This window comes from Ctenocephalides felis, unplaced genomic scaffold, assembly GCF_003426905.1.
Source record: "Ctenocephalides felis isolate EL2017-DRISC unplaced genomic scaffold, ASM342690v1 CF-g0.4_SCAFFOLD_02286, whole genome shotgun sequence".
Taxonomy (NCBI): domain Eukaryota; kingdom Metazoa; phylum Arthropoda; class Insecta; order Siphonaptera; family Pulicidae; genus Ctenocephalides; species Ctenocephalides felis.
Genome location: NW_020538440.1, coordinates 18,274 through 29,714, shown reverse-complemented (window position 1 = coordinate 29,714; position 11,441 = coordinate 18,274). Strand labels below are relative to the sequence as shown.

The 11,441-nt window shown below is 31.0% G+C and overlaps 2 protein-coding genes across 2 annotated transcripts; both read right to left on the bottom strand.

Moving 5' to 3' along the window:
• Nucleotides 1-1,198: 1,198 nt before the first annotated feature.
• Nucleotides 1,199-2,885, bottom strand: LOC113380646 (protein ZBED8-like; the record flags this gene model as incomplete). Its single annotated transcript, XM_026619811.1, has 1 exon — nucleotides 1,199-2,885. A coding segment is annotated over one exon (1,662 nt), but the record flags the coding sequence as incomplete, so codon positions are not given.
• A 7,263-nt stretch (nucleotides 2,886-10,148) lies between these two features.
• On the bottom strand, nucleotides 10,149-10,646 carry LOC113380645. The gene has a single exon (XM_026619810.1). It carries the CDS (start codon nucleotides 10,644-10,646, stop codon nucleotides 10,149-10,151), a length of 498 nt encoding a protein of 165 aa, XP_026475595.1.
• Between the last annotated feature and the right edge of the window lie 795 nt (nucleotides 10,647-11,441).

Sequence of the window (11,441 nt, the reverse complement as noted above, 5' to 3'; positions counted from 1 at the left end):
TATATGTTGTGATTTCTTTACGAATTTATTAAATATCTTGAATTTAATAAAGTTATGAGTTTTCTATTTTTTGGCGCGGATGAATACGATTTGTATCGTTTCCAGAATATTCCATGTCCATGGCTTAAGCGCATTAATACAACAAAGTGGTTCTTCAATAGGCATCATGAGCGTCGCTTGACGAAATGTATTATTTGTTCGATTGTAAATAGTCAAATTATGTTTTTATTAAAAGAATAGTGATAATGTGCGTATGTGTGTAGATTGTGTTATGAGTTATAAATTGTAAATAAACAACTGTGATGTGTTGTGTTGTGTTGTGCCGTGTCTCATGTTTAATTATATGTCTGAAGCTGGAATTTTCGAGATTATTTTCAAAAAGATTTGCATGTCTTCAATAACCTTTTTACAATAAGATTTTCTAATTTGATCAGGAGTTTAACAGCATTGAGAAATCTGCCGTATATATTATGTGAAATATTTTATAGACATCAAACATAACATAACCTAATTTCTGGCAAGGAGAATTTTACGCGCTGCAACTATCAGGTAAAGGCATATAATATTCCTCAATATTATTCTGTCTATTCATTTAAAACTTATACTTACTTATTTTCAGGAAATAATAATATAGTAGAGAGAAAAAAATTCTACACTTTCATATTTATAAAAGGTAAGCTTCAATAGTTGCTATAATATAATTATTTCTTTCTGCTTTTAAAACTTCTTATTTATTTTCAGGTAATATTGTTGTAAGCGCAGAAAGAAAGGAAACTGGTTTGCTTAGTAATAAAATGTTATCGAAAAGGTTTTCATCAAAAGTTTGTAACTAAATAAGTTATAGAAAGGAAAGATATAAATTTTGACAGAATAATCATAATGTTTGATAATAATAAATGCAATGTGGAATGTCAATAAATCTGTACATTTGCATAGCAAGATTCTAGACCAACGTTTCTCAAACTTATTTCTTCCATCGCCCCCTTTGAAGATCAAAATTTTTGTATCGCCCCCCTACCAAATTTTTTATACAATATATGAAAACTGTTTCTTTTATTACTTTTATTAATATAGTTATAGTGTGATTAGTTGATGCAACCTTACATTCTAAATTAGACATTTTTACCAGTGAAAGCAAATAAAACGCAACTTTATGACATTAATCATATATTTTATATATTATAATCAAATTGATACAGTATATAAAATTTTATTTTTAAACTCTAATGAGAAGGATGAATTTGATGGTTTTTTACAAGTTTGTCAATATCAGGTTCCATTTCACTCAAAAACAGTCGTAAGTCACCGCGTTTGGTAATTTGCAACTGATTTCTGTTTTTAGTAAGTAGCATTGTCACAGTGCTAAATCCACGTTCACACAAATATGACGATGGAAATGCTAGTAAAAATTTTTGAACAACCAACCACAAGCCAGGATATAAGTGCTGAATTGACTTCTGTAGCCAAAATTGTTGATAACCATCTTTAAATTTGATTTTTAATTCCTCATTCGTTGTTAATTCTATAAGGTCTTCTTCTAGCTGGGCTGATGCTTCTACATATGCATTTGAAAAAGGGTCTAATACCCAGCCTGGTATTTCCAAATTCAAAATATCTTGAAATCTTTCAATAAAATTTCCATGAAGATTTTCCAAATGTTGGCAGTACACGAGCAAGTCTTCGTTGCACGATACCGATAAATTTGGAAAATTATGAAACTCCCGTCTGCCAATATTTTTCTTATGTAATAACAGTTTTGCTATAAAAGCAGCGATGATATTTTTTGTTTTTATTAAATTAAAGCCATCGCCTTGAAGTTGTAGATTCATATTGTTGAGTAATGCATAAAGGTCTGTGAGATATGCTATATCATTTTTTGATGATATCAGGTCTTTACACAACTGTGTGTCCTTATTTTCTAAAAACTCTACAACGGAGTCAAACAGATTGTAAAAACGGGTCAGACAATTTCCTTTTGATAGCCAACGCACTTCTGTGTGAAATAACAATCTGTTGAATTCTTCATCATTAGCGGTACACAGCTGATTGAACAATCTCTCATTTAAAGAGTTGTGTCGGATTTTATTAATAGCTCTGATGACATGTTGCAATGCTTGATGCAATCGTTCACTTAAGTTTTTGGCAACTAGATGCTGTCGATGTATCACGCAATGCACAGCAAGAACATTGGGAATTTTATTTTTTAGGTAGGCTATGAATCCTTTTTGACAACCCCTCATAGCTGGAGCACCATCAGTAGCAACTGATATAATATTCTTCAATGGAATATCTTTCTCATCAAAAAACTTCTCCAATGTTTTGAATATGGTTTCTCCTTTTGTATCTGTCTCTAAATTTCTAACAAATAGAAGTTCTTGGCATACTTCTTCATCTTTAATGAACCTCACGTAAGTCAACAACAACGCTTCATTATTTGGTAAAGTAGACTCATCCAATTGGAGTGAAAATTTACAAGACTTCAAATGATTGCATAATAATTCTTCAATATTTTCAGCCATTTCATCAATTCGTCTTTGCACAGAACTATTACTCAAAGGAATTTTGCGAATTATATCTGCTGCTGGTTTATGTAGCACAGTAGTTATAACTTTTTTTACTGCTGGCAAAATTAATGATTCTCCAATAGTGTGTGGTTTACCTGTTTGGGCAATTAACCGAGAGATATTGTATGACGCTCGAAGTCTGTCATCGTCCTGCTTAGCAGCTACTGAAAAAAGTTTTGACACACTAGGCTGAGCAATATACTTCTTTTCCAGATTTCGAAAGTAGTCAACATTTTTATCCTTCTTATCCGGATGCATTCTATTCAAATGATCTTGAAATCTTGAGGGCTTCATTGCTTCATTTGAAAATGTTTTTGAACACAGAAGGAAGAAATAAATATTTCATAATGGATAATAAATATATTAACAACGAATAAAATATGTTCAGATGCTGTACAATATTTTATCGAGTGACGATGTTATAAATAGGAAAGTTAATTTGCCTTTGTTATTGTTATAAAAAAAAAATACTTGATATGTATTAATAAATATCCATTAAAAATAATCAATATTCATGACACTTTTGTGTTTTATGAATAATCATATTTTTAATGCAGTTATATATTTGTATCATTGTTTATATTTAATAAATGAATTTCCACAAAAACATTTTTAATAAATTTATGTTAATGTTCATTTCAGGTGTTTTATTGTTAAATAAATGACATTGATTTATGCGTTATATTATTTCAACTTCAAATCTTCAAATATTTGTGTAATATTTTAACATCAGTTATAAGTTTCAGAATAATTCAATAATTAATAATTCTAAATGTTCACCAGCTCTCTCTCTAATTGTATATTACCTTACCAACATTCAACAATTTGTAGGCAACATTGGTTCCAAATTTCCAAATATAGACCAATATAGACCAATGTTGGTTTACCTATATGGCCTCAATATAAAAAATGTTCAATTTTTATGACCAGCCGATATTGGTTTCAAATTTGACCAATGTAGATTTTATATTGCTTGTAGATTCAGACCATATTAATTTCTACATGGGGATATATTATTTTATCTTAAGAATAAATAGGATGCGCTGCGCTGTAAACCATTTTTATATATATAGAAGATAATCTATTTGAAATTATTTAAAACAGTTATTGATTATTTTCATTACTCGGATTTATAATTACGGTGCATGAAGTTCCAGCAATTTGCATTAGGGCACGATGCCATGCACCTTTCCAACGAATGCATAATTGTCGAAATCGGTTCGTGCGTTCTGGAGTTCATTCGTCAGGAAGGAAAACCCGACTTATTATTATATATAAAAGATAATCTATTTGAAATTATTTAAAACAGTTATTGATTATTTTTATCACTCGAATTTTTAATTACGGTGCATGAAGTTCCAGCAATTTGAATTAGGGCGCGATGCCATGCACCATTAATTTTCTTAGCTATGTGGCGATATCAAGCAGGCTGGTTTTTATTTGTAAAAAAACAATCGGACATGTCATGTATATTTTTGATATCGAAATATTTTTACAGTTAATAAATTTATATTTTTCATTATGTTGAGAGTTTCTAATTTAAATATATTATCATAATCATTACAACCACCACATTGGTGACTCACGACGATGGAGATGAAGATAAAGGAGTTTTATTTTTCGAAGATTTAAGAAAAATTGATTTTGACGCAGCACCATAATCACTGGTCTTCAGTGACGACCTATAAGGTATGTCCAGTCCAATCCATCATAGTTAACGCACTTACTATCTGGATCAGACTTCCGAGGTTACTCATTTGGTATACCCAGACCTCAGTGTTTATTGCTGACAGAAAAAATAATTTGGAGCCTGAACTTTTCATTGGAATGCAATTCAACCTCTCTTTCTCTGTTAACTCAACAAATCGTCTTATAATGCTACCTCCCATTATCGGTGACAACGACGAATCAAAACAAAATTTGACATAATTTATTGGATTCCACAATTCTGGACTCTTATGTCAAAGAAACCAATGATCCTGATTTGGATAAAGAGCCAACTTCTTTCTCTGATCGGAACTCATCAGATACGAATGCAACGCTTGCAGAAATGGAAACTGTACCCATAAATTATGCATTCTAAACATTAAGTTATTCTGATATAACTAATACCCATTAGATCGAGAACATTATGCAGAATATGGAGTTGATGGCAGGTCAAATCACCACATACGGTGGATCTGCTGACGAAACATGGAAATTTGTAATTGACCACTATTACAACACTGGTCTGCTATAATCTGCTTTCCCACCACATTTTTTATAACGTGTTTCCCTGTATTTTTTTTTAAAACTGTGAGATCAACACTGGGCAGGGAGTGTGTGGCGATATCAAGCAGGCTGGTTTTTATTTGTAAAAAACAATCGGACATGTCATGTATATTTTTGATATCGAAATATTTTTACAGTTAATAAATTTATATTTTTTCATTATGTTGAGAGTTTCTAATTTAAATATATTATCATAATCATTACAACTCCCACAGCTATAAACCTTGCGGAGCTTGAGACCTTTCCAACGAATGCAAAATTTTCGAAATCGGTTCGTGCGTTCTGGAGTTAATTCGTCAGGAAGGAAGACCCGACTTATTTATATATATATATACTAGCTGGCCCGGCAAACGTTGTTTTGCTGAGTAAGGTATATTCTAAACAATTTCTAGAGAATCAAAAATATTAATACTTTTAGTGTGTAAGGATGTATTGTTTGAATGCTATATACAATGAAGTATCATAAAAACAATAAATCCCATTAGTTTGTCTTTATTTGTTAATACAATCAAACTGGAAATTTATACACTTTCTATAGAAAACATCGTAATCCACCCAAGTCTTTTTTGGTCTTTCGACTTATTGATTACGTTTCAAGTTTTTCAGATTTTTTTTTTGGATTCTGGATTTTGTGTTCAATAGTAAATAATACTACTGGGCTCGTACAAAATTTTTAAATTTCTGCGAGGAGAGAAGAAAATCAATTAAGTATTTCTTCTTTGACCTGCTTTTTGAAAAGTTTCAAGTAACACTCCATGAATTAAAGTAAATTTTATAGAAAGTATATATGTAGAGCAGGGCGACGCACGAAGGTCCAATTTGACCTTGAGCAAATATAAACTATATTGTGAAAAATATAACAATTATATCACAACAAATAACACATATCAAACGAACAATTATCTGACTACGTTCAGTAAACTGCTTTCTACTTCATCATTGTAGAAATGTGCTTTTTTGATGTATTTCAAAAATTTGTTATTTAGATCTTTTTACCCTATAAGCGGGGTGAAACGGACAGGTGGCAAAAAGGTTTAAAGCCTTATTATAATTTTGAAGGTATTTTAAAAAATAATTACATTTTTAACTAATGCTAAAAAACTACCAACGGAAGAAAATAATTTTATTATGGATTTTCAAAGGTTACCCGTTTTCAAATCGAGGTTATAGCTGGTTATACATCTTTTTTCCTCAACTTTCAAATATTGCTGTTAAACAATGCTTAACTTTACTGATTTTTGACACATCGGTGGTAGACCTTTTTAACCCCGGACTATTCATATATACTATCTATTTTTCGATAAATTCTGGAAAATTGTAACTGGGAAAATGTTATTCGACAAAATGTCCATTTGCTCGATACCAAATTTAGGCTCTCAATTTAAACATTAATAAAAAATAATATAACTTGTGTTTTAATGTTTTATAATTACCAATGAGTATATAATTATACAAATGGGATCTTTCAGAGCACCGTGTTTGAGAAAAATATGCCAAAAAGGGCATTTTCATATTAACATTTCAAAAAAGTTGATATTTTGAGTTTCTAGTAACACTGGCGATCGGTTTACTAAAGTTGTTGTATATAAATGAAACTACAATCAAAACTATTTACTACAATTTAATCATAATTAAATAATATTCACGTAAAACATCCTATTAAACATAATCGAACATCATCTGTCAAAAACGTTTGACATTTATCAGCCACCGTCCATTGTTTTATTTACTACGCTTCAACAAAAATTTTCAAATTAAAAATGTAAAGTTTTTACGCGATTTTGAAATAATATCTCACCTTGCCGACAACCTACTGATTAGCACGAATTTTTCAAGACTAAGACTGGCCAAATCCATTCAGCAGTTTTCGAGTTTTATTCGGACATTTGAAAGACAGCTCCATTTTTATATATAAGATATGTTCCAAACCATCTATGGTTCTGATCCAATTCTTAATGACATGAGCTTTTATAACGGTTGTTGAATCTTTAGTTTTAATAAAGTGCATTGAAATAACGCTTGCTTTGCAATTTTCGAGAATTTGATATGTACAGAATAATTATTAATGGCACATCGAAATATATCGCCGTTTGTTGGAAATTGAGATAAACTATTAACACTATCAAAAAGGTAATTCATGAACTCTGAGGATTATTCCCATAAAGGTAGTTTTGGTTTTATATTGAAACACACTTTGTAATTCAATAATTAATTTACATTTATCAGCAAGATTCTATAATATTATTTTAGTTTAATTTTGACTGCTTTCGCTCGTCAAGCGGGTATTTAGCTATATCGATGCTCGTAACGTACTGAAAATAATACCTAATATTTTTGGGTAAATGTGTTTTATTGCCATGTATGAAGCGAACAGCTTTGTGCTTGTGCGATGTTGCATTTCTTGTACATTGAAGCAGCAATTCGCTCCATACTGGGGTCCCAACCGCCAACAATCATGGCTTAGGTCAGGTCTTAAGATATTTGATCAAAACTAAAATTTAAACTAAAACGTATTAAACATATAAAACTTATTAATTATATAATGATCAAAATTAAAATGTTTGCTAAAACTTCAAATTAATAAACCATCATTTATTATTTACTCTACTCCTTAATGCTATGATCAAATGAAATAAAACTTATCAACTAATTGTTTATTAATTAAAATTGAATAATTATGTTATGTCTAAATAATTGATAAATTTAATCTTATAATTATATTAGTTATTTTTACATATTAAATGGAAGTGGGCATAATTTTGTGATAGGCCTAGTATATAACCCTTATAGCTGTTTTAATTATTGCGACTCGTATTTTATCATCTGGTCCCTTTTTTGTCTCAACTACTTTCGCGATATTCCATTGGAGAGGTGGGATATGGTCCTCTTTGACTAAAACAATTGTTCAATTCTCAAGAATTGACTTCGTTTTATACCATTTTTACGTCCTTGTAGTTGTGACAAGTATTCAGTAGACCAGCGATTCCAAAATATATGTTTTAAGTTAATGACATCTTGCCAGCAATTTGAGATATTATTATAACATTTTGATTGTGGCTCAGAAAATGAAGCTATCACATCGTTAATTATAGTGTCCCATACTTAAGTATCCGCAATCTATTACATCATCGGAAACAGCTATCAATGCACGCGAATTTACAATTGCTTCTATTTGAGTTAAAAACTTATAGTATTCTTCAAATATTAATGTTGTGTTGCCTATAATCGCATATACTAATTTTTTGTTATTTTTTTTTATATTAAAACTGAATCCAAAACAATATGCTCTAATTCTAATCATAACTCTAGACTTTATTATAAATTAAATAAAAAGAACTTTTATGTGTTACAACGAGTGTTACAACAGATTTTCTTTTTACTGCATACTCTAAACTATTTCTGACTTTATTCTTTATATTAGCTATAGATAAGATTTTGCGTTTAGTTCGAACACCGTCTGTGACTAAAACATTATTATAAATTTTGAAGTTGTCAGATGTAGATTGCCATATAACGCTTAAAGTTTTAATTGTTTTTTCTTTATCAAACCTTACATTTATGTTTTCGTATATGTTTGTATCATTAATTAATTCTATGCTGTTGCTTGACCACTTATGTAGTTCAAACCCCCCTTCCGCTAGAAGATCCTCAGTTTGCTTTATTGATAATTTTGCATCTGATAAGGTGTCTGCAACCGAAATTATGTCGTCTACGTAACAAACTGACTGTAGCAACTTTTCTAGACATTTTATTGATAAATATAGCGCGCAATTAGTGCTATATGTAACAGTATTTAGTTTGTAGCATTCTACGAGCATTCCGGGTGCCTCACAACATAAAATTCTTTGATAGTCCTGATTCTCAGTTTTAATTTTAATTTGACGAAACATGTTTACTATGTTCGGCGTAAATACAAATTTATATGTCCGGAATCTTATAAGTATGATAAAAAAACACGATCCCGGCAACAGAATGTCATTTAGTGATAAACCATTTGAAGAATTTGCTGACAAGTCAAACACTACTCTTATAATTAGTTTTGTGGTTAAGCTAGCTTCACGCACTATCAGATGGTGTGGCAAATAATAATAATTGTTTTCTTCTAAACTTTTGTTTTTAATTTCGCTTCGACTTTTGTCGATTTTGGTTGCATGACCTAATCTTTAATATTCTCTAATAAATTTTCGTGACCTAAATTTATAAATCTTTTATATGCTTGGGAGTAAGTGAAGCCGAGAAAATTTCGCGGATCCCTTCTAAACGGTAGCGTGATTTTAAATCTGCCAATTAAATCCCTACTGATAAATTTTTCAAACATGTCTTTCGCTTGCAGTTCATCCTCTGACGTGATACTTTTTTTATTTAATTCTTCGGTTTCCCGAAACTGTTTTAATTGGTCCGATATATTTTCTTCCGTCGTTACTCCTACGTGCGCAGTAAATGTTTTGTATTCAACCGGATCGCAAAATGACCACCCAAAACTAGTATTAAATAATGTGATTTTGTTTTTCAGTTTGATTTGTTCAGTTGTTAAAGTTTCAAAAAATATTTCTGCGCCTAGTATTAAATCAATTTGTCCCGGCGAGTTGAAATTAGGATCGGCTAGTATGCAATTTTTCGGTGTATCCCAATTTGATATATCAATGCTTACTCCTGGTAAATTATTCGCAATGTTTTACATAACGATACAATCTAATGTTTTTGTATAAACGTTGCAACTTGTAGACTTACCGAACCTAAAACATTGACGACAATCAGTAATTACATGTGAGGACTTGAGCCAGTTAAAACACAATTGCGTCTTTCGAACGAATTCGGCACGCTCATCTATTTCAAGTTTTAAAAATTATTCGCATTGGTTAAGGTAGTGCTCTTTTTTGCAAAATTTTTTGTTTAATAGGTGCAACAAAATGACTTTGCTGAACCAGAGTGTTTATATATAACCTTTGCTCGCGATTCATATCATATGTTGCGCAACGTTTTTCTAAAAAGGAAAAAAAAATGTCTAATGACGGTAGATTATTTTTTGATATAGATGCACCCCACGCTATTTGGGTATCCATGTCTAATTTTGCTTTTAATATAAATATAAATATAAGATCAGAGAGCTCTACTGAGAGTCTCTCGTTTTTAATAGCGGATATGCGCTGTCTAGGTTTGCATAAAAAAATTCTTAGTGATTTGTGATCTCTATTTTGTGGTTGATTTACAATTTCTTTAAGTTGCGCGTTAATTAAAATCAATTTATTATCATAGGTACCCACTAAAGTATCCTATGCTATTTGAAAATTCGCGTCTGTGATTGATAGATTTTCAAATAAATTGGCGGTCTCTTTGCAATGAGTTTTTTAAATAGTGTAACTTTTGGGAATTTGTTAACAATTTATTTTCTATAATTAGACTCGAAAACATGTCTCGAAATTCCGGCCATTTAGACAAGTCTCCATCAAAATTTGGCAGATGAATTTGAGGAAGCTGAACTTTAGCTGAAGCTGATTTAGACACATTCTGCGCGCATGCATTACTTTGTCTACAACCGGCCAATAAAATATCTATTGTACACAAAATCTTGCAATATTGCGTTTCTAACTCCTCGCGATCGCCCTCGAATTCATCTAAATTAATGATTTCAAACTCATCTTGTGCTTCATTATATTTGTTAAATGTGTCATTGAGAAGCTGCTTACGCGCGTTTAGTTCCAAATTACTCAATTCGGAAGTACATTTTGAAATATAATTTTGTGTTCGCGTTATTTTGGATTTTGCTAATCTGCGCTTTTCAATTAAAATATTTTGAGTTTCCATTGTCATGTGATAGCCTTTACAATTTAAATACGAAAACTAGTGGGGTGTATGGCATCGTGCCTTAAGGCAAATTGCTGGAACTTCCCGCACCGTAACGAAATGTTCCAGGAATACTGAATGTTTTCAAATAGATTATTATTAATATCGTAACATTGTCTAATATTTATAAGAATTATATAAACTGAATTGCAGAGTTGAAATTATTTGTTTAAAGTATATTAGAACTATAGTCAGAATTAAAAATAAAATCTGAATTATTTTCGATATACAAAAAATTAAAAAAAAAAAAAAAAAAAAATGAACAACATTTTTTTTTCCAAAATCAATTATTTTGTTAAGACAAGCAGAAAGTTCGTTGAATCAATTGGATCGGACGCTTAGTTCTCTCAAAAACTGTCATTTTTTGTACATTTAGCTCTGTATCTCCGAAATGGCTGGGCCTGCCTTTGCGAAAAACTAATAACCCCTTCTCCCAATCATTACTAATTGAATGTTTTTTAGATCATTCAAATCGGATGCTCCGTTCTCTCAGAAACTCGATTTCTATTTTCTGCACTCTTTGCTCCTTATCTCCGTAACTGCTGGACCTGCCTTTGCCAAAAACTAATCAGCACATCTCCTTATCAATAGCAATCGAATGTTTTTTAAACCATTCAAATCGGTTGATCCGTACGCCCGAAAACGTGGGCGAAAATTTGTATCCATACATACATACACACACACACACATACACACACACACATCCATTTTTTCTGAGGTATGCCAAAACGTTCAGAAACCTTCAAAACGTCGAGAAATGTA